The 20985-nt window shown below is 47.7% G+C and overlaps 2 protein-coding genes across 8 annotated transcripts in view; both read right to left on the bottom strand.

The window, feature by feature from the left end:
* GLE1 (GLE1 RNA export mediator) overlaps window positions 1-6312 on the bottom strand; it is a 43660-nt gene extending 37348 nt beyond the window's left edge. Inside the window, exons 1-2 of the mRNA XM_029203061.1 lie at window positions 6161-6312; window positions 941-1162 (exon numbers count right to left, since the gene is read on the bottom strand). Coding sequence (XP_029058894.1) covers window positions 941-1162; window positions 6161-6259 — 321 coding nt within the window. The 5' untranslated portion in view covers window positions 6260-6312. The remainder of the gene's footprint in view (window positions 1-940; window positions 1163-6160) is intronic.
* A 1957-nt stretch (window positions 6313-8269) lies between these two features.
* The window catches only part of ODF2 (outer dense fiber of sperm tails 2), a 32023-nt gene continuing 19307 nt past the window's right edge, over window positions 8270-20985 (bottom strand). For 6 of the 7 annotated variants that reach the window (XM_029202815.1, XM_029202816.1, XM_029202817.1 and 3 more), the window contains 11 exons: window positions 20786-20902; window positions 19937-20122; window positions 19303-19412; window positions 17229-17364; window positions 14796-14906; window positions 14546-14650; window positions 13357-13515; window positions 11908-12008; window positions 10261-10423; window positions 9712-9837; window positions 8270-9263 (listed from right to left, as the gene is read on the bottom strand). In XM_029202815.1, coding sequence (XP_029058648.1) covers window positions 9075-9263; window positions 9712-9837; window positions 10261-10423; window positions 11908-12008; window positions 13357-13515; window positions 14546-14650; window positions 14796-14906; window positions 17229-17364; window positions 19303-19412; window positions 19937-20122; window positions 20786-20902 — 1503 coding nt within the window. In that variant the 3' untranslated portion in view covers window positions 8270-9074. Of the gene's footprint in view, window positions 9264-9711; window positions 9838-10260; window positions 10424-11907; window positions 12009-12054; window positions 13516-14545; window positions 14651-14795; window positions 14907-17228; window positions 17365-19302; window positions 19413-19936; window positions 20123-20785; window positions 20903-20985 lie in introns of those variants that run through there. The other variant, XM_029202821.1, reaches the window with a different exon arrangement.

Below are 20985 nucleotides of genomic sequence, written 5' to 3'. Positions count from 1 at the left end.
ACAATAGTGCTTAGAAGTTTAGAAGACTTTTTTTCTATTAACTCTTGTTATACTACTTGTTATACCTTACTTTGATCCAGAAAGGATTTAATGCAGCTTATAAAGGAACATAAAACATAACAACAGGACTTCCCTGGTGGTGCAGTGGTTAAGAATCCGCCTGCTGGTGCAGGGGACATGGGTTTGAGCCCTGGTCCAGAAGATCCCACATGCCACGGAGCAACTAAGCCTGTGCACCACAACTACTGAGCCTGCACTCTAGAGCCTGCAAGCCACAACTACTGAAGCCCGCATGCCTAGAGCCTATGCTCCGCAACAAGAGAAGCCACTGCAATGAGAAGCCTGCACACCGCAACGAAGAGTAGCCCCCGCTCGTTGCAACTAGAGAAAACCCGTGTGCAGCAACTAAGACCCAATGCAGCCATAAATAAATAAATATGTCTAGAGATACAAAGAAAGAGAAGAGAAGAGAAAAGAGAAGAGCAGAGCCCCAGCAACAATTTAACTGTTTTAAGTGGGAGAAACAAAGGCAGGAACAAAACAGAGCCAGAAAGAAGGTAAAAACTCATCCAGAAGCAACAATAAGGTATGTAAATCTAAGAGCAAGTATAAAATTTACTCTAAGCTTTCCAGCAGCCAACAACAAAAAGGGAGACCTTGTTGAGTTAAACAGATGCAATGCTCATAAGAAAAAAATCCACTTGCTCATGAAATTAATTACTATTCTTGGTACTAAGAATAGAGAGGAATTTCTCTCTCTGGGTCTTCATAAAGAGAACACTGGGTGATGTGGAAAACACTGTCGCTACAAACAGCTACAAGAATTCGAAGAAGCAACCATTATTTTCTCCAGAGTAAGGTCGCTGTAGTATGACAATGTTAAACACTTCAACTTTGCAGCCACCATTGTCTTTTGTCTTAAACTGATCAAAAGCCTTACCTTGGTTCCATCTGGTGTTGCTGAGGAGGCTGGTGAGAAGGCAGGGTCTCTGACAGGAGATTTGGGAACAAATGAAGGTTGGCCGAAGGCTGAAGTAGATCTAGGGGATGTTGAAGTCTCAGAGGGAGGTGGGTTCTCTTGCATATTGGGTAGGACATGATCTACTATCCATCCAGAGTAAGAAGACAGCTTGGGAAGAGACATACATTCTTCTAAAACATCCTAGAGGGAAGAAGAAGGTTAAGCTCAACTTGAATGTCAACTGATCTAAGCAATCAAAAATAATTTTGTCCTTATAATCCACTACATGCTTTACTGAAAATCTAAGAAGGCCTAAATAAATATATACATACATACATACCAAAGACCCAAAGTAACTGTATTAACAATCAGAGATGAAGAGAAAGTACAGTAGCTTCTTGATAATGACCTTGACTATTATCCTTTTAGAGTACCAGACTAAATAACCCTAACTACAGAAAAAGGAACAATGCACAAAGATGGTCATTAAAGCAGATTTGAGGCTTCCCTGGTGGCGCAGTGGTCGAGAGTCCGCCTGCCGATGCAGGGTACATGGGTTTGTGCCCCGGTCCGGGAAGATCCCACATGCCGCGGAGCGGCTGGGCCCGTGAGCCATGGCCACTGAGCCTGTGCATCCGGAGCCCGTGCTCCGCAACGGGAGAGGCCACAGCAGTGAGAGGCCCGCGTACCACAAAAAAAAAAAAAAGCAGATTTGAAATCAATCTAAAACGTTGTAACAGAAAAGAACATGAAAGGAATTTTGAAGTAAACTATGGTATACACACTCAGTGAATATTAGTCATTTAAAAATGCCAATTGTGAATCCTATGTAAGGTTCAAATTTTTCCAGTTTTATTGAAAAATAATTGACAAACACCACTGTAAAATTTTAAGGCCTAAACACGATGGTTTGATTTATATATATTGTAAAATGATTAAATAGGTTCAGCTAACAACATCCATCTTCTCATATAGATATAATCAAAAGAAAGAAAAAAGGAAAAAAAAATTCTTCTTGTGATGAGACTCTCAGCAGGTACTCTCTTAACTTTCCTATATATTGTATAGCTGTGTTAGCTAACAGTCGTCAAGTTGTATATTACATCCCTAGTACTTATCTATCTTATAACTGGAAGTTTCTATTTTTTGACGACCGTACTCCATTTCCTCCTCCCCCAAGATTCAATTTTAAATGAAAAAACAAGAGTATAAATAACTATGTCTACAATGATACAAAATAAATACAAATAAATACCCTAACAAATTTGAAAGAAATATACCAGAAGTTAAGCTTGGGTGATCAGTGACATATTTCTACTTGTTCTAATTTTCTGTATTTAATTTCTAAATGAACATGTTATACCTTTTAAAATGAAAATAAGCAAATAAAAATTAGGCATAGAAAAGTGCTTACTAGGGACTTCCCTTGTGGTGCAGTGGTTAAGAAGCCCCCTGCCAATGCAGGGCACATGGGTTTGATCCCTGGTCCAGAAGATCCCACATGCTGTGGAGCAACTAAGCCCGTGCACCACAACTACTGAGTCTGCACTCTAGAGCCTGTGAGCCACAACTACTGAAGCCCGCGCACCTAGAGCCCATGCGCCACAACTACTGAGTCTGCGCTCTAGAGCCCCCAAGCCACAACTAATGAGCCTGCGTGCCACAACTACTGAAGCCCGTGCGCCTAGAGCCCGTGCTCCGTAACAAGAGGAGCCACCGCAATGAGAAGCCTGCACACCACAATGAAGAGTAGCCCCCACTCGCCGCTACTAGAGAAAGCCCACGCGCAGCAATGAAGACCCAATGCAGCCAAAAAAAAAAAAAGTTCATTTGGATCATATTTTAGATTCCACTTGTGATATCATATGGTATCTGTCTTTCTCTTTCTGGCTTACTTCACTTAGTCTGATAATGTCTAGGTCCATCCATGTTGCTGCAAATGGCATTATTTCATTCTTTTTATGGCTGAGTAGTAGCCCATTGTATACATATACCACATCTTCTTTATGTCTTCATCTGTCAATGGATATTTAGGTTGCTTCCATGTCTTGGCTATTGTAAATAGTGCTACTAACAACATTGGGGTGCATATATCTTTTCAAAAGGGAAGCCTCATACACTGGGGTGCAGTGTATGAGGCTTCCCTTTTCTCCACATCCTCTGCAGCATTTATTATTTGTAGACTTTTTAATGATGGCCATACTGACCAGCGTGAGGTGGTACCTCAGTGTAGTTCTGATTTGCATTTCTCTGATAATTAGCGATGTTGAGCATCTTTTCATGTGCCTATTGGCCATCTGTATGTCTTCTTTTGAGAAATGTCTTCTGCTCATTTCTGGAATGGGTTGTTTGTTTTTGTTATTGAGTTGTACGAGCTGCCTGTATATTTTGGAAATTAAGCCTTTGTCGGTTTCATCGTTTACAAATATTTTCTCCCAGTCTGTAGGTTGTCTTTATTTTGTTTATGGTTTCCTTTGCTGTGCAAAAGTTTGTAAGTTTGATTAGGTCCCATTTGTTTATTTTTGCTTTATTTCTATTGCCTTGGAAAACTAAGAAAACACTGCTATGATTTATGTCAGAGAATGTTCTGCTTATGTTTTCCTCTAGGAGTTTTATGGTGTCATGTTTTATATTTAAGTCTTTAAGCCATTTTGAATTTATTTTTGTGTATGCTGTGAGGAAGTGTTCTAACTTCATTGATTCATGTGCAGTTGTCCAACTTTCCCAACACCCTTCTGAAGAGACTGTCCTTTCTCCATTGTATATTCTTGCCTGCTTTGTTGAAGATTAATTGACTGTAGGTGTGTGGGTTTATTTATGGTCCCTCTATTCTGTTTCATTGATCCATATGTCTGTTTTTGTCCCAATACCATGCTGTTTTAATTACTGTAGCTTTGTTGTATTGTCTAAAGTCTGGGAGGGTTATGCCTTCAGTTTTGTTCTTTTTCCTTAGGATTACTTTGGCAATTCTGGGTCTTTTGTGCTTGTATATAAATTTTAGGATTACTTGTTCTAGTTCTGTGAAAAATGTCACGGGTAATTTGATAGGGATTGCAATAAACCTGTAGATTGCTTTGGGTAGTATGGCTATTTTAATAATATTAATTTTTCCAATCCAAGAGCATGGGATATCTTTCCATTTCTTTGAATCATCTTCAATTTCCTTTCCTTTATCAGTGTTTTACAGTTCTCAGAATATAAGTCTTTCACCTCCTTGGTCAGGTTTATTTCTAAGGTTTCTTTTTTTTGGGGGGGGATGTGACTTTAAAAGGTTTTTTTTTTTTTAAACTTTCCCTTTCTGATATTTCATTGTTAGTGTAAAGAAATGCAACAGATTTCTGTATGTTAATCTCATATCCTGCTACCTTGCTAAATTTATCAGTTCTAGTAGTTTTTCTGTGGAGTCTTCAGGGTTTTCTATAGATAGTACCATGTAATCTGCATATAATAACAATTTTACCCCTTCCCTTCTGATTTGGATACCTTTCTATTTATTTCCCTTGTCTGACTGCTGTGGCTAGGACTTCCAATTCTATATTAGATTAGGAGTGGTGAGAGGGGGCATCCTTGTCTTGCTCCAGATTTTAGCAGGAAGGCTTTCAGCTTTTCACCACCACTGAGTATTGTGTTGGCTGTGGGTCTGTCCCACAATAAAAGTAGCTTTATTTGTCCCATAATAAAAGTAGCTTTTATTATGTTGAGATATGTTCCCTCTCTACTCACTTTGGGAAGAGTTTTTATCATGAAAGGATGTTGAATTTGAGACAACTTTTTACTCTTCTTTACGCCAAAATAAATTCCAGGAGCAAAGTTTCAAATGTAAAAAATAAACCCATACCCATAAAAAACACCATCAACGGAGAAAATAATTTCAACTGACAAACTAGAAAAAAAGATGCAATATATATCACAGATAAAGGAATATTATTATCCTTAATACCTAAAGAACTTATAAAATATTGGCAAAACCCCAATAGAAAAATGAGCAAAAGACATAAACTGGCAAATATACACACACAAGGTTACAAGTAGTGGATCACAACTCACTGAATAAAATAGGAACCCATGAGGATACTGATATAAACAATTAAACAGAAGGAACCCATGAGGATTCTGATATGAATAATTAAACGGAAGAGAAAAGAAAGCTCTTCCTTACAGTAGAATGCCAGCTAACAAACGTAGGAATGGTAGCTATAAAGAAACACCATTCGTCTACATCACAGAAAAGACTGATTCAGGAAGAAATCACCAATAAATGCTAACGGTGGAGGTTTGATAAGAAAAAAATATTTTGGTGTAACCTTGGACTACCTCCCAACAAAATACTAAGAAGTTACAAAAGGGAAAATGATGAACTTTAAGTGAATTTTACGTGGAAATATCTGGAAGTTACCGTTGTAACCAAGTGATCAAGGTGAGCATCACCAGTGTTGGGATGGGCTGAAGCATCTACGTGTGACTGATGTGACTTACTGAGGACACAGCATCATTTCTGTGGTAGTCCTGCTAAGAATGCATAACCTGAGTCTACACCCTACAGATTCAGGCTGGAATTCATCCTATAGAATGTAACGTATGTATTCTTTAAAACCGTCAAAGACATAAAGACAGAAATGCTTTAGAAGTGTTTCACATTTAAGTCTGAAGAGACAAGACATCATACCTGTAGCTAGATTACCAGCAACTCGGGAAGAGGAGTTATGCCTTAACCGTCTCTATATTCCCCCACCTGCGCGGTCTAGTACAGGGCTTTGCGAATCTTAGATGCAGTGACCACGCCCCCATTAAAGTTCCCAGGTCCGTCCAACGTCGTCTAAAAGTTTGGTCATTTCACTGGCAGCAATAGGTTAGGTCCTGTTAACCGTTCACCACTAAATCTGGATCTCCTAACACAAGAGACGCGCAGTAAACTAACTGACCCTGAGAGGCCAGGATTGCTTTGACAACATAGGCGCAGGCACCTAACGCCAGCTGCGGGGAGCAATGAAGCCTTCAAAGAGCACGTCTGAAGGGGAGCCACGGAAGGCTAGAATAGGCGAGAGACGGTGGTGCACACACGGGAGTCAAGCAGCAAACCCGGGCTGTTACAAGAACGCACCGGTTCCCTGGCGCAGGACATGCCAAGGGCTAGGGAAGAGCAGAGTCCCGTGACGAGGGGCAGGAAGGACCACCGCCCCCTTTGGGGCCACTGCTCACCTCGCCCCGCAACAGCCAATCGCGGTGGTAGCAAATGCGACCTTTGTCAGACCTGCGCAGCGCCTGCAGGGTCTCCCAGCAGCGACCCTCGGAAGGCATGGCCTGCCCCGCTACAGTTCTCCAGGGGTACTGCTTGAGACGAAACAAGTCCTCGAATCAGCCGACCGGAAACAGGTGCTCGCTTCCGCTTCCGGGGCGCACACGTAGCGACGCAGCTCAACCCCGCCCCTAACGGCTGCATGGCCCCGCCTCCGGCACTGAGCCCGCCCACCAACGCGCCTGCGCACAGGGCTTGGCCCGAGGCTCGCTCCCCTGCAGGGACCTCCGACCTGGGGGCTTCAGAAGGCTGGGCCTTCCAGGTTGCAGAAAACTGAACAGGTATTGATGAGCATGTGGAGAAAATGGAACCCTCATACATACGCTGCCAGTGGGACTCTAAAATGGGTCAACTCCTGTGGAAGACAGTCTGGCAGTTCATCAAAAGGTTAAAGAGGGACTTCCCTGGCAGTGGTTAAGACTCGTGCGCTTCCACTGCAGGGTGCGCGGGTTCCATCCCTGGTCGGGGAATTAAGATCCCGCCTGCCTGCGGCCAAAAAAGTTACCATTAACCCAGCAGTTCTACTAAATATATACGCAAAAGAAATGTGTCCACAAAAAACTGGTAGAATATTGAATTACTTGTAACAGCCAAAAAATGGAAACACGTGTGTTCGTCAACCAATGAGTCAATAAAATATGGTGTATCCACACAATGTGATATTATTGGGCCATAAAAATGAAGTACAAATACACGCTACGACATGAACCTTGAAACCATCGTGCTGAGTGAAAGAAGCCAGTCACAATATGGTATGATTTATGTGAAATGTCCAGAGTGACAAAGCCAGAGAAACAGACTATTAGTGGTTGCCAGGGGCTGGGGCGAGGGGAATGGGGAGCAGCTGCTAATGGTATGGGTTCCACTGGGGTGTGATGACAATGTTCGAGAATTAGCTAAAGGTGGTGGTCGCACAACTTTGAATATACTAAAAGCCACTGAATTATACACTTTAAAAGAGTGAATTTTATGTGAATTATATCTCAGTAAATGAAATGTTCACCATTGCCTGAGGCCAGCTTTAACTAGGACCCTTTAACTTTTGACCCTTTTGCCCATTTCATGGGATCTCAGTCTGAGGCAGAAAGGAAAACTCTCGAGTTTGAAGCAATATAAACATTTCCCACAAACTCTCTGGACTTTTTGGAATACAACATTTTACGAAGAAAAATAGAACGCTCTTGGGAAAATCCCAGCAATGGACCGGAAAAGAGGTGTTTCCCGCACCATCATTACAAATAGCAGAACCCTGCACTGAGGAGGTTTTCATTAGTTTGGCAAACTAATGAAATGACAAACGATACAGAAATGAATGCACATTGGTGTAAGTTTGCCAACTGTTTTTTCTTAGGAAGAGCTTTCATACATTGGATGAAACTTCAAGTCCATTTATGTTAAGGGTGTGAAACCAGGCTTGGTTTTGTGGCAGTGGTAGCTGGTAGTAGTGATTTCAGTGGCCTTCCTTGGCAAAATTAAAAGCTGGAAATAAAATTAAAAACAAAACAAACAAACAAAAAAACCCAAAACATTAAAAGCTGGAAACTACGCATGTCTCCAGAACGGGGGGATGGGGGGGTGGGGGCGGTTCTGGTAGTGGAAGCCAGATGCCTGGGTGGGAGCCATTGCTTCTGAGGACATAGGGGAACTCTTGGACTTGGGTTAGCGTGGCTGAGAGTGGACCAGACTGGATCTCCCAGAGGTCAGTACCAGCACAGTACACCAAATTTGTTCTCTTCTCTCTGAAGAATTTTTTTTTCTTTTAAATACAGGAAAATGTGAAGAGAACAAAAATAGCCCATAACCTTATCATTCAGAAAACAATTAACATTTAAAAAACAGTAATACATACACATCCCATCTTCCTCCTAACAGCTAAAGTAGGCTGCCCTCACACACTGAGCAGTGCCCTTCAGTGTGTCTCCTCCAGGCCTTTCATGGGATTGTAAGTGAAAGCACGCAAAGGAGAAAGAGCCAGCCTGGCCAAAATGAAATGAGGAGTCTTATGCACCAAGTCCTTTAAAAACGTTTACTGGCTCTCCTGCAGCATTTTACTGAATCATTTTTAGAAGAGGGCTGGGGCGGGTAAAGGAAATCATCCGATGGAGACTTAAATACTGATTATAAAAGCTTTTTGTAAAACAACATACATGTTTCAAGAATAAATGCATTCCACAGATACAAACCTGACAAAGAGAAAAATCAATGAGATTGGGATTGTACTTTTACAAGGCGAACTGGACATAAGCCCTCGAGTGTCTATTGGCAAGTGCGTGAGGGCAAGTGGCCTTGAGGAAACTTGGCCATGAGAGGTTTCCACTGGGCTTGGGAGGGGAGCACCTTGGGGAAAACACCGTACCCGTGAAATAAGGGAAACAGCAAGTGAACATGAGGTGCGGTGAGGACCTCTGGCGAACAGCTCCTGCTGGTTCAGGTCAGGGAAAACCCAAGAGACAGTCCTAAAAAGAAGAGAGCTGTAAGGGAACTGGAGGGCAAGTCCAGTCCAAACATTCTCTTGGGAAAGAAATGAGCAAAGTCACGGTGAGTTACAATCTGACCCTAATAGTAGTAACTTTAAGGCCTGTCAGGGTAATTAAAAACTTCCGTCAGGCGATGCTGTCAGAGAGGAGAGAACGAAGTGGGTTCTGCTTCATCCCCTGCTGCTTCAGGCACTTTTCTGGAGCTAGTAGCTAAGACAAGACCCTGAACATACTTCATCACAGGACAAGAGAGGAAAACCAACAGGCTTTCTGGGTATGGCTTAGCAAAGCCTCAGTTCCCACGGCATCCATCCGAGCTCCTAGCCCAAGAGTGGCCGCCTTAGGCAGGAGGAGACCGGGAGCGGATGGGAGAGCTCGTTAGGTAGGAAGTGTAGGGGCCATCCCCAAACACGTTGGCATAGGACGACTTCAGGAACTGGACGTAGTTCTGCATGCTGCGGTTGGTGCTCTCCGACTGCTCCAGGCGGTCTTTCAGGTCTTGCAGGCGGCTCTGGTAGCGGCGGTCAGCCTAAGAGGAGGAACGGGGCCGGGGCCAAGTGTGTGTGACATCCACAACAGACAAACCCATAGCGACAGAGACTTTATTAGTGGTTGCCAGGGGTTGGGGGCAGGGGAATGGGAGTGGCTGCTAACAGGTAATTTTATTTCTGAAAATATTCTAAACCTGGATTGTGGTGATAATGGCACAACACTGAATATACTCAGAACCACTGAATTGTGCAATTTGAATGAGGGAATTTTACAGTAAATGCTGTCTTAACAAAACTGTTAATAAAAAAGGGGGTTGGCCTGGGATATCCTGAAGGGATGGGAAAGTGATGCGAGAAAAATAAAACCATGTCATATTCATAAAAACAACAGAACATCTTGCCCTGCAGGCGCCAGGAAGCTCAGATCTCAACCCACTCCCTTCTTGTCTGCTCCTACCCCGTCCTCCCACCCCCAGCCCGACTCACATCGTCCCGGCTCCGCCGGAGCTGGTTGAGTTCAGTCTTGGTCCTGTTCAGCTGGGCCTCAAGGTCCAGAATTTTGTTCTGGGCTGCTCGCTCCTTGGAGGCTGCATGCTCCTTGGTTTGTTCCACCTGCCAGAAAAGCACAGAGGTGGGGCTGGCTTACCTGGCATGGGGAACACCTGGTAAAGAGAAGGCTGGGCCGCTCCCACTAACTGGTCTCGCTGTGGACAATTCTCTGGAGCCTCAGGGCAGGAGCAAACTATGGGGACAACTTCTGCAACCCCGCTTTACCTGCCCTTTGCCAACGCTCCATGAGTCATCACCTAAGACGTGGTACACCTGTCTGATGCCCACTCAGGCAGCAGTCAAAGGAGCGGTTGTGAATAAAGTGCCAAGTCCTTTACGATAATTGCTTACTTGATCCTTATGATGATTTCATGAGGCAGGTACTACTTCTATGTGCCCATTTCTCAGATGGAGAGATAGGCTCAGAGAGGTTAGGCGATTTGTCCAAAGACACAGAGATAGTTTAGTAATGGAATTGAGACTGACCTGCCTCCTGGCATCTTCAATGGCGCTCTCCAACTGCCTCGCCAGGGTCCCACATTCCCGGGTTTTCTCCTCTAGTCGCAGCTGGGACTGGTGGATTGCCTCCTCCCTCTTGGCAATCACCTGTAGGAACTCGATATTCTGGGCACTGGTCGCCTCCAGTTTCCTAGGTGAAAGCATTCAATCAGATCCTGCTCGTCCCCCTGCCTGTCGGGTTCCACACAGCTGGGGGCTGCCAGCCACCCCGGGCTGGGGTTCTCATCACACCAAGAATCTCCAAGGAACAACAGGAATAAACCAAAGAAATCTGCTGAGCAGCAAGGCGGCAAGGAGCTGTACGAAGGGTGGGAGAAGCACAGACTGACCGCGGCTGTGCTAAGTCTGTATGTCATCACGTGTAATACGGCAACTTGCGGCTCAGGCAGGTGGGTTCCATCATGATTCCCACTTTACAGATGAAGAAACTGAGCCGAAGACAGGTGAAGTCATTGGCTGAGGCCAGCACAGCTAGCACATCTGTCACCAAAACCTACGTGCTTAACTTCTCCTGTTCACTGTTGCCTCCCTCAGCAAAGGGACTTCAGCTGCGCCACTCAACATCATACATGACCAGCCATGGGGCAGCAGTGACCATCCCGTGTGTACACATGGTTCCCGCTGCACTTCCAGGGCACCTTCCAATTTAAGGAGCTCTGCAAGTCCTGCTGAATCCAGCTACACCTTCGAGGCCAGCAGAGTAGAGGTGGAGCCCAGGGCAGACCACCTGCTTTAAGTCCCTGCTGGCAGGCTGTGTGAGCCACCTGGGCCAGTTACAGCCTCCTGGGACCCCAAGCCTTTCACCTCTGAAAACTGAGGCTCCAGCCCTCATTTTACAGATGCTAAAAGCCCTGGAGGAAGACAGTCTAAGTCGCAGCTTTGCCAAGTACCAGCTATGTGACCTTGGGCAAGTCACTTAACCTCTCCCTGAGCTCAGTTTCCTCACATCTAAAATATCAACTCGTATATACTAACCTATATGGCACATTTTTGCATGCCGGGTAGTATGCTAAGCCCTTTGAGGATTATCTCATGGAGGACTCACAATAATCCCATGAGCTGGGTTGTTATCCCTACCTTGGTCCCTTTCTCAAGGTGAGTAAACAGAGGTTCAAAGGGTGAAATGACTTGCTCAAGATCACAATGCAGGTTAAGTGGCCAAGTTGGGACCAAGGCCCACACCTTCTGATTCCAAAACGTGTCCTCTTTACCTGACTGCTTCCAACAGTCCATGAGGAACAGGGAAGAACAGATCAGAAAGGTCTTGGGAAGGACGATTGGGAACAAAGAGCAGAATGGGGGGAGGCCCCCACTGCAGCATCCTGGCCCTGCCCATTTGCTTGGACGAAGCGTGCCTTTCTGATAGGTGATGCCTATGGATGGTCTGACCTTGATCACACTGCTATGGAGCGTCCCCCCTGGCCGGAGAACGCCTTCCTCTCTCCCACGACGCCTACCACTGCAATGGAAGCAGCTTTTCCTCTAAGGTCTGCCTAGTACCTTCCAGGGCCTTGAGTCCCTCAAACACTTCTGCACACTAGGCCCAAAGCAGCTAAGTGGCTGAAAGTCTCAGGTCCTAGGAAGAGGACAGAGATGGGACCAAGTGCCTCTAACCTCTCCAGTTCATCCACCTTCAGACTCAGCTGTTTATTTTCCTTCTGGGAAGCCTGATGTTTCTCTCTTGCCATCTCCAGCTTGTCCCCCTGATGTTCGATCTAAAAATGACAGGAACACAGACTGGTTTACGAAAGAACTTCCCGGTACAGCCCTCCCTTCTCCCTGTGACCTGTCATCCACACCCAGGAGAGAGGCACACTGCCCTCAGCAGGCATCTGAGTCTCAACGCACAACCTGGAGGAGAGGGGAGAGCGGGGACAGGTTAGGCCCGACCCCCGAGATTGAAGGCTTTCCTGCGCCGAGAGAAGTCAGCTTCGATCCTGAAGAGCCACGACGACAATTCCTTGATCAGGAGAGGCCAGTCAGTGGGATCTGGGCGGACGTGAGAAGGCAGAAGCAGACGGCAGGCCTAACTGGCCCACATGACACACCACGGAGCTTTACCGAGGATGTAGTTGGGACCGCTGAGTTCATTCTTCTTAAATGGGGACAAATGCAGGCAAGGCCACAGGAAATCTACTGAGTCCTTCAGGCTGGCAAGTTTGAGAAGTTATCCAGAAGGCTGCTTTCTACAGAAGCCTCAGACGTCTGGGCCTGAAAGGCCCTGAGAATGCTCAGGTTCAAGAGAAACCTGGTGATTTAAGAGTGCTGAGAACCTGGGCTTGGGAACCAGACAGAGCTGGCTGGGTTCCAATCCCTGTTGACAAGTATTAGCTCTGTGACCTCAGGCAATGACTTCTCCCCTCTATGCCCTGGGCTGCTTTCTGTAAAATGGGGAAAATAAGACCCCTTACAAAGTTCCCGGGAGAATTCAATGAGGGAATGCTGGAGCACCGAGCACGTGCTCAAACAATGGTAGCTACTTTCACTGGTACTACAAGGAAGCAGGTTAAGAGAGGGGAAGGGTCTTGCCCAAGGTCACAGTGCAGACGAGAGGCATAGCATTTCTTAGACACCGTAGGCTTGGTTCCAGTAACCCAGAGGCAGACTGCTTCTGGTAGAAAGGAAGTCCTCTTTCAGGACCCCTAGCTCAGGCAAGGGGTCTGTTAAGACTACGGAAAGGCAGCTAAAGCAAGAGAAAGATGGAAAAAAAGAAAACCTATGGCTTGGTGTCTGCTGGTGGCGCATGGCTGAGGGCAGCAGCGGAGCGGGAAGGGCAGAGGCTGGCGGAGACTTGGAACCCTCGGGGAGGGGCAAGAGCAGGAGGGCCCGGCAGCTCCAATCGAGTGGCGGCTCCTATAACTACAATCACATTGTGCAAACACAAGGCATTTGGCACACCAGACTTTTATTTCACAGCACTGATGATAGCTCACTCCTCTGAGAAAGCGGCAGCCAAGAAAAAGGAAGTGGTCCTCCCTGGGGGCCGGGGGGGCGTGCAGCTCATCTTGGTAAGCGGGCCCCTGCTCGGGCTAGTTCGTGGGAACCTTTCTGCCAGTCCCTTACCCGGCTGCGCAGGTCTGATATGATGGCTGTGAGGTCGATGTTCTTCCTCTCATAGCCCTGCAGCTGGTCTTGGCACTCTGCCAGCTTAGCCTCCGTGATCTTGAGAATATCAGGCAGCTGCTGCAGGTCAGCCAGCTGGGACTGGAACTGCCTCCGCGCCTGGAGTGGGAGAGAGGGGCCCACCGTTGGGAAGGGCCTGGCTGTTGAAGAGGCCAGGCAGAGTGCTTTGGATTTAGGGCAGGGCTGCCCTCAGTCCCCAGAAAGGATCCTGAAAGATCCACGGGCAGAAGTGCGGCCTCCCTGCAGGCCACTGAGGGTGTCTAGCTGTTCTCTGGGGGGACACACTTGGCCCTGACTGGCCACTTGAGCCTGCCACTCCTTCAGTCATTGAAGAATAATGGCAACCATGTAGCAAACTCCAGGACCCAGGCATTACTCATTAAATTCATACAACAACCTATTAAGTAGGTGCCGTTATCCCCATATAAGGACGCTGAGGATCAAAGGATCATTTGCCCATGGTCACTCAGCTACAAATTGGCAGAGGCAGGATTCAAGTCTAGTCTAACCTCAAAGCCCCTAGGAAGGCAATCACAATGCTCTAGGTCAGAGGGAAAGCTACAGCCTATCTGGGCTTAGTACATCCTTGTATTAACGAGGAGCCTGAGGACTAGAGAGAGGCAGTGACTTGCCCAAGGTTATGCAACAAGTTAATGGCTGAGCCTGGACTCAATCCATCTCCAAGGTTACTATTAAGATGACCCCTTTGCTTCTAGAGAGACAAGTCATCTCTAGAAGAATAAGGCTCTTTGGGGAAGGGGACAGGAGGAACACTTTCGGTTGGCACAAAATAAAGACACCACACAGAATGAAATAGGCACAGCTAAGGCCTGACAGATCTGTGGATTTGAATCCACTTGGATGTTCCAAGCAGGGGAAATTTTTTTTAAGGAAAGTGAAGAAAGAAGGTAATCAGGATGAGAAAGAGGGATAATGAGGAAGCAGGAGAGAAGGAAGAGATGAGACGAGGAAGGAGAGAGTACGTACACAGTAGAGTGGACCAGCCCAGCAATAAGAACCTTTATGAATCTCTGTCATCCACATCGGAAAGGGCCAATGACAAACAAGACGGACAGACTGACAGACATTGGACTGGGTAGGGGAAGAGGGCGAGGAAGGGGAGCAATACCGTTTCAATCTCTTTGTTCATCTCATCTTTAAGGATCTTGTTCTCTTTGTCACAGCGTTCCAGCTGGGCAGCCACTTCATCAGCCTCCAGTCTGGTCTTCATCACCTGGGGACCAAGAAAGCATCGGGCCATCTTGGGCAGAGCCAAGTTTTGGTGAAAAACACCTTCCCAGGAGAGGCCTTATGGTGAGTCTCCATCCTAGCCTACTGGGAGGCGCTGCCCTGGCAGGCTTGGCACCTGAGAGGCCTACCTGACTCTTATAGTTGTCAATCATTCCCTCGTAGTTCTTAACCGATGCCTTCAGTTGCTGAACCTCGACGTGCGCCTGGTTGAGTTTCTCCTCCATCGGGGTGAAGCTAGCCTAGAAGGGATGGCTCGTTGGTCACCAGTGGGAAGGTTCCGGGGCAGGTGGCCATCCCAACCCCAGCTCCTACTCCGAGGGGCCAGCAAAGGGAAGCCCCACCTACTCAAACCCACGCCAGCAGTTTTCCTCAGAGAGGCATCAGGGCAGGATTCCTGATAAGACCAACTCAAGTGAATACCGATGCAAATAAGAGACTCCTGTGTTTTTTGTTCTAATTACAAAAAGCAGTACATTATGGGGGAATTCCCTGGCGGTTCAGTGGTTAGGACTCAGTTCAGCACTTTCACTGCCAGGGGCCCGGGTCCAATCCCTGGTTAGGGAACTAAGATCCCACAAGCCTTGCGGCTTGCCAAAAAAAAAAAAAGAGCACTACATTATCACTAAAGAAAAGGGAGATAAAACCAAGAAAAATGAATCATGATGCCTTACTATATGGCTATATATTGATAACCGTGTAGCTATTTTATTTTTTCTAATAAGAATGGGATTATGATATACTTACTGCCTTGCAACGAACTTTTTCAATTAACAAGTAAGTTGGGAACTACTTCTCTCATCAATGAATGTTCTACAACCCAAATGCTCACCTTAGCAGATAGGACAAAATAAATCACGGTATCTCAAAAAAATAACAAGCAATCATTTAAAAGAAAGAGATAAAGCAAAAAAAAAAAAAATCTAAAAAGATATCCACGGAATATGGTTGAAGGAGAAAAGCGAGCTGCAGAATAATGGCTGGATGAATGGATGTGCATGTGTTTGAATGTGTATGTGAGTATCAGGGGAAAAAACTGGAAAAATACACATCTACGGTAACAGGGACCTTCACTTCTATATAACGTTTCTGTGATGTTTTCAACTTTCACTATGAGCATATTTTATCTTTGTAATGATAACAGCTAGGAAAATACACTTCTACAATCATTTTGAACAGTCACACTGTGTTTCACCACACAGACATACCATACTGCAACCAATACCGCAGCTAATTGTTAGACATGGGGCTTATCTGTCATTTATCCAACAATTGCACTACAACAAATGAGATACTACTATCCTCCCACCAGAGTGGCTAAAATGAAGAAGATGGACAATACCAAGTATTATCTCACATATCCCTGATGGGAGTGGAAATCCGTACAACTGCTTTACTATTTGGTGACATCTACCACAGCTGAATTTGTGTATACCACCTGATGACCTGGCATTTCTATTATACTTCAAGGTATAGAAACTGTAAAAATACACCAAATATATGCACCAAAAGAGGTACAAAGACATTCTACAACCCAAATGTCCACCGACAGTAAAATGGATAAACACATCGTGGTGCATTCCTACACTGCCCTGCGCTGAGAATGATGAACTGCCACACATGACATGGGTAACTTCCACAAACATAATGCTGAGTAAAAGCCATAAAGGCCAGGCACAAAGTTCAAAACCAGGCAAACTAATCTGCGGTGACAGAAGTCAGGATAACCGTGCCCTTGGCAGGGGGTGTCTGTAACTAGGCAAGGTCACCGGGGTGCTGGCTTTAAGGTTCAATCAGGGTGACTGATGGACAAAGTTACATTCATTTTGTGTACCTTTCTGTATTATACTTCCTTAAAATCAATTTTACTTAAAAAAAAAAAAATCAGTAATAAATAAATAAATAGATCTAGATGTTATTGCCCAGATCAACTAAAAACCAAGATCCAACCTGGCTCTGCAACATCTACCTCTTTTCGGTTGCCTCTCGCCCTCGGTGTGCTGGGAGGGTGTAGAGGGAGTGGTTAAGAGCTAGTGGTTAGAGCCCCAGGGTCAGACTGAGGTTCAAATCCCAACTCCAACGCTTCCAAGGGCAAAATCTTGGCAAGAAACTTAAACTCTAAGCTTCAGTTTCCTTATTCTGTAAAGTAGAGATAATAATTACACTATCGGGAGGCTAAAGTGAGAATTAATGCATGTGAAGGGGCCCAGTAGTGCCCCAGAAGAGTCAATGTTAACCTCAAAGTCAGGTCCATCTCACATGCAGGGGCTGACTGTCATGCTAAGCACTTCACATGCATCACCACCTTCTCACAAGGACCTCATTTCCTCCCGCTGAGGAAACTGCAGCAACACAGGAGGAAACGTCCCGTTCAGGTCCTGCAGCTCTAAGAGGCAGAGTCAGGACTTGAATCCAGGTCTTTCCACTCCAGAACAAGCCCTCTTATCACGCTGCTGCCTCCAGGCCCTCTGAAGGCCCCAGTGGTCATCTCTGGGGCCCAACCAGGAGTACCATCAGCCTCTGCTCTCCACCCAACCGTCCTGGTCCCGGCTCTCACTACCGACCTTCAGCCTCTCATTCTCTAGCTTGAAAGCGGAGTACTCGGCAGTCTGCCGGTGTAGTCTCTCCACCAGGCTGTCCCGGTCTTCCCGCATCTTCTCCTCCAAGGTTTGTTGTTGGTTTACAAGATCTGTCACCCGGCTGGAAGGTCACAAAGTGAAAGCAGACAGAATCAATTCCACAGGTTGTGAGCAGCCCTGGACTTGGTATGGAGTAGGGCCAAGTGTTCCTACCCAGGTCACCCATGTCTCTCTTCTTGGCACCCTGCCTGCTCCCCAGTCTCCACCCTGAGGAGCAGCTGCCCTGCCACTGCCGCCTGTGGCATTCCCAGGTATCCCACTTCGTATTAACAGCCTTTTAAGGTTTGTCTCTCATACCACCCCCTCCAAGAAGCCTTCTCTGTTGTGATCCTCCCGTGAGGCTGAGACACTCCCTGAAGACAAGGGCCAGAGACACAGTACCTCCCCAGCTCCCCACGGCACCCCCTGGATCTCTTAACCCATTAGGAACTGAAGTTAGGACAGAACTCGCAGGCCCAGTGGTCAGGGATAACCCCAGGCACCCGTCTCCCTCAGACACATATTCCACTGGGGTTCTGTCTCCCCCAGTCGAGGGCAGGTGCCATGAGCAATAACAAGGCACAAGCTTCCCTTGCTCCCTTCCCCTACCCGCAGGCCCTCAGCAGGGCTATAATCCAAGAATAGAGACTGAGGAGAAGAGCACTGGGGCTCTTGACTGTAGACCCACCTGATACTGCAGAACCTTTGCACAGTGTATGTTTTCAGTATTGATAAATTACAGTTCACCGCTCAGCAAATATTTAGTGAGTACTGACTAGGCCCAAGCAAACGCCTTGTATTGGTTTACTAGCAAACTCCTACACAACTTTATTTTTTAGTTTTTAATTTTTTTAATTAATTTATTTCATTTATTTATTTTTGGCTGCGTTGGGTCTTCGTTGCTGCACACGGGCTTTCTCTAGTTGCGGCGAGTGGGGGCTACTCTTCGTCGAGGTGCGCAGGCTTCTCATTGCAGTGGCTTCTCTTGTTGCGGAGCATGGGCTCTAGGCGAGCGGGCTTCAGTAGTTGCGGCACGCGGGCTCAGTAGCTGTGGCTCGCGGGCTCTAGAGCGCAGGCTCAGTAGTTGTGGCACACGGGTTTAGTTGCTCCACGGCATGCGGGATCTTCCCGGACCAGGGCTCGAACCCATGTCCCCTGCATTGGCAGGTGGATTCATAACCACTGTGCCACCAGGGAAGTCCAATGCATTTGTTTTTTTACTGCTGTAACCTTCAAGGCCAACACATAGCCTGTTATATAGTAGATGCTCGATAAGTATCTTTTTTTTTTTTTTGCGGTACGCGGGCCTCTCACTGTTGTGGCCTCTCCCGTTGCGGAGCACAGGCTCCGCGGCCATGGCTCACGGGCCCAGCCGCTCCGCGGCATGTGGGATCTTCCCGGACCGGGGCACGAACCCGTGTCCCCTGCATCGGCAGGCAGACTCTCAACCACTGCGCCACCAGGGAAGCCCGGTAAGTATCTTTAAATGAATGATCACATGACTATAGCTGACTCTGAGAATGGTCACTGTTGACAGTTCACCAGTGGCAAGAAAGGTATGAGTTCAGTCACCTTCAACTTGAGGCCACTTTTGCCCCCTGCTCCCAGGCCATACCTCTGACCTACTGACTGGTGGACAAAACGACTGAGAGAAGACAGAGGGATTACCAGCTGCCCTGTGCCCCAAGGACAGGAAGGAGGATACCAGCGTGGCCTGTGCCCATTTCCCATGCCGTGCAGACTGGGGCCCAGCTCAAGCCCAGGTGTGAGCAGAGAAGGCCCCTGCATAGTGCCTGCCGGGGGGTAGGATGCTGGGGCAGGGGCTGGTGCCAGGACCCAGGGTCCAACCAGAAGGCCCACCCCAGGGCCGCCCACAGCTCAGTCCGATGCAGCCCCTGACCAGAGAAGACCAGATGGCAGCCGTGTGAGCGACGTGAGCTGTCGCGGGTTGCCTGGCGCCGTGCACTGGCACACCCCCTCCTCCCATCGGCCCACACGCCCTCTCCTAACACAGACGTACTCGTTCAGGACAATAATTTCCAGCTCGAGGTCCCCCTTGTCTTTCACAACTTGGTTGTAGCGGCTCCTCCATGATTCCAGAGTGGATAAAGCTTCAGCAACATAAAGATCCTGGGAACATGGGACAGAAGGGCCCATCAGCCTGGTGTCACCGCTGAAGCCAAGCAAGCTAGGAGTCACCCCAGGTCACCCCTCACCCTGATAACTTCAACCTCACTCCTGCAATTCCTTCCTAGAAGCACTGAGAGTGAAGCAGGAGCCCAGCTGTTGCTTTTGAGTTTCCAGCATCCCACGCGCCCTGACTGCAAATCCTTCCTTAACCGTCATTCCCACCCACAATATGGATGTGGTTAAAATGCCCCACAAACCCTCCACTTGCCTCCAGCCAGCTGCCCACCCCCATTGTCATCCTTTTACCCATTTACTGCCCCCCCGCCTCTCCCTCCACCCAGCAGCCAGCAGTCCTCCCAGCTCATTCACCCTTTTCCACTGCCATCTTCCTCTCCGTTCGCCCACCCGCCCGGCCACCTCTACTCAGCTTTTCACCTCTCCCTGCTCAAAGCAGCCATCCGCTGGCAGCCAGCCCACCCCCGACCCTTCGCCGTCGGCCAGCCCGTCTCGGGGAGGCCTGCTACCTTGTCAGCAAGCTGCACGTGCAGCTGCTCAGCGTACTCCTCACTCTTCTCAGCTCGTTCTTTCTGGGCTCGGATGGCCCTCTTCAAGGACTCTTTGTCTCGTTCTCCCTTCTGCTTCAGTTCCTTCAGTTGCTCCATGATGGCCTCCACTTCCGCCTTATGCTGGTTTCCGCTGCGCTCCAGATTCTGGGAGAGGACGGCCCGGGAGCAGGTGTGGGGAGAGGGACAAGGATGAGGGAGAGTCGGAGGAGAGAGACAAGGAAGGCCGGGAAAGGCAAGGCAGAGAGTAGAGGTGAGAGGGGACGAGCAAAAAGAAGGAATGAGGGAGAGAGAAATCAGGTCAACTGTGTGGAGGCATAAAGCTCCCCCAGTGCAGAGCAGAGGTGAAGGCCCTTCCCAGCTCTCCGTAGCACCCCTCCCATTACTGAACCCACTGGGGTCTTAGTGTGAAGACAGAGCTCTTCTGGAATCCTTCCTTGAACTCAACATAGTGGTCAGAGATATTCCTCAGTCCCTCAGCAGAGCTGTGACCTCAGCAGGTCCCTGGCTCAAAGATGCAAGCTGCATTGGAGCCCACCCCCTACCCCATGGGTAGTTACGAGAACTGAAGGCCTAAGGGATTAAGTGATTGGCTCAGGGGCATGGCACCCAATTGGTCACTGCTGGGAAGGGCACCCAAGACCCTCAGGGTCCACTGCTCTTGCCACTGGCTCAGAGTGCTTTGGCAACAGCGGCCCTGTACACCTTTAGGGCAAAGCCTTCCTGAGTGTGAGAGCCTTGGCCAGGCCACTGCCCTTCGACTGCCAGGCCCCGCCCCCTCCCTTCCCCACCTGTGGGGCTGGCAGGTACCTTGATCTGCATGCACAGGCGACTGTTCTCTGCCTCTTTGCACCGAAGCTGTGCCTGCAAATGCCCACGCATGGTCTCCATGGACTTCGAAAGCTCAGATGCTGTCTTCGCTTGAGCCTTTGGAGAGACAGAGAAAGTGGCAGAGCCGGGGTTTGAACCCAGCTCTCCTGTTCCAGAGCGCACTTTACCCACTAAGCTCT

This window comes from Monodon monoceros, unplaced genomic scaffold, assembly GCF_005190385.1.
Source record: "Monodon monoceros isolate NGI ecotype Baffin Bay Population unplaced genomic scaffold, NGI_Narwhal_1 Super_Scaffold_5, whole genome shotgun sequence".
NCBI classification, from domain to species: domain Eukaryota; kingdom Metazoa; phylum Chordata; class Mammalia; order Artiodactyla; family Monodontidae; genus Monodon; species Monodon monoceros.
This window is presented reverse-complemented; position numbering and strand designations above follow the sequence as displayed.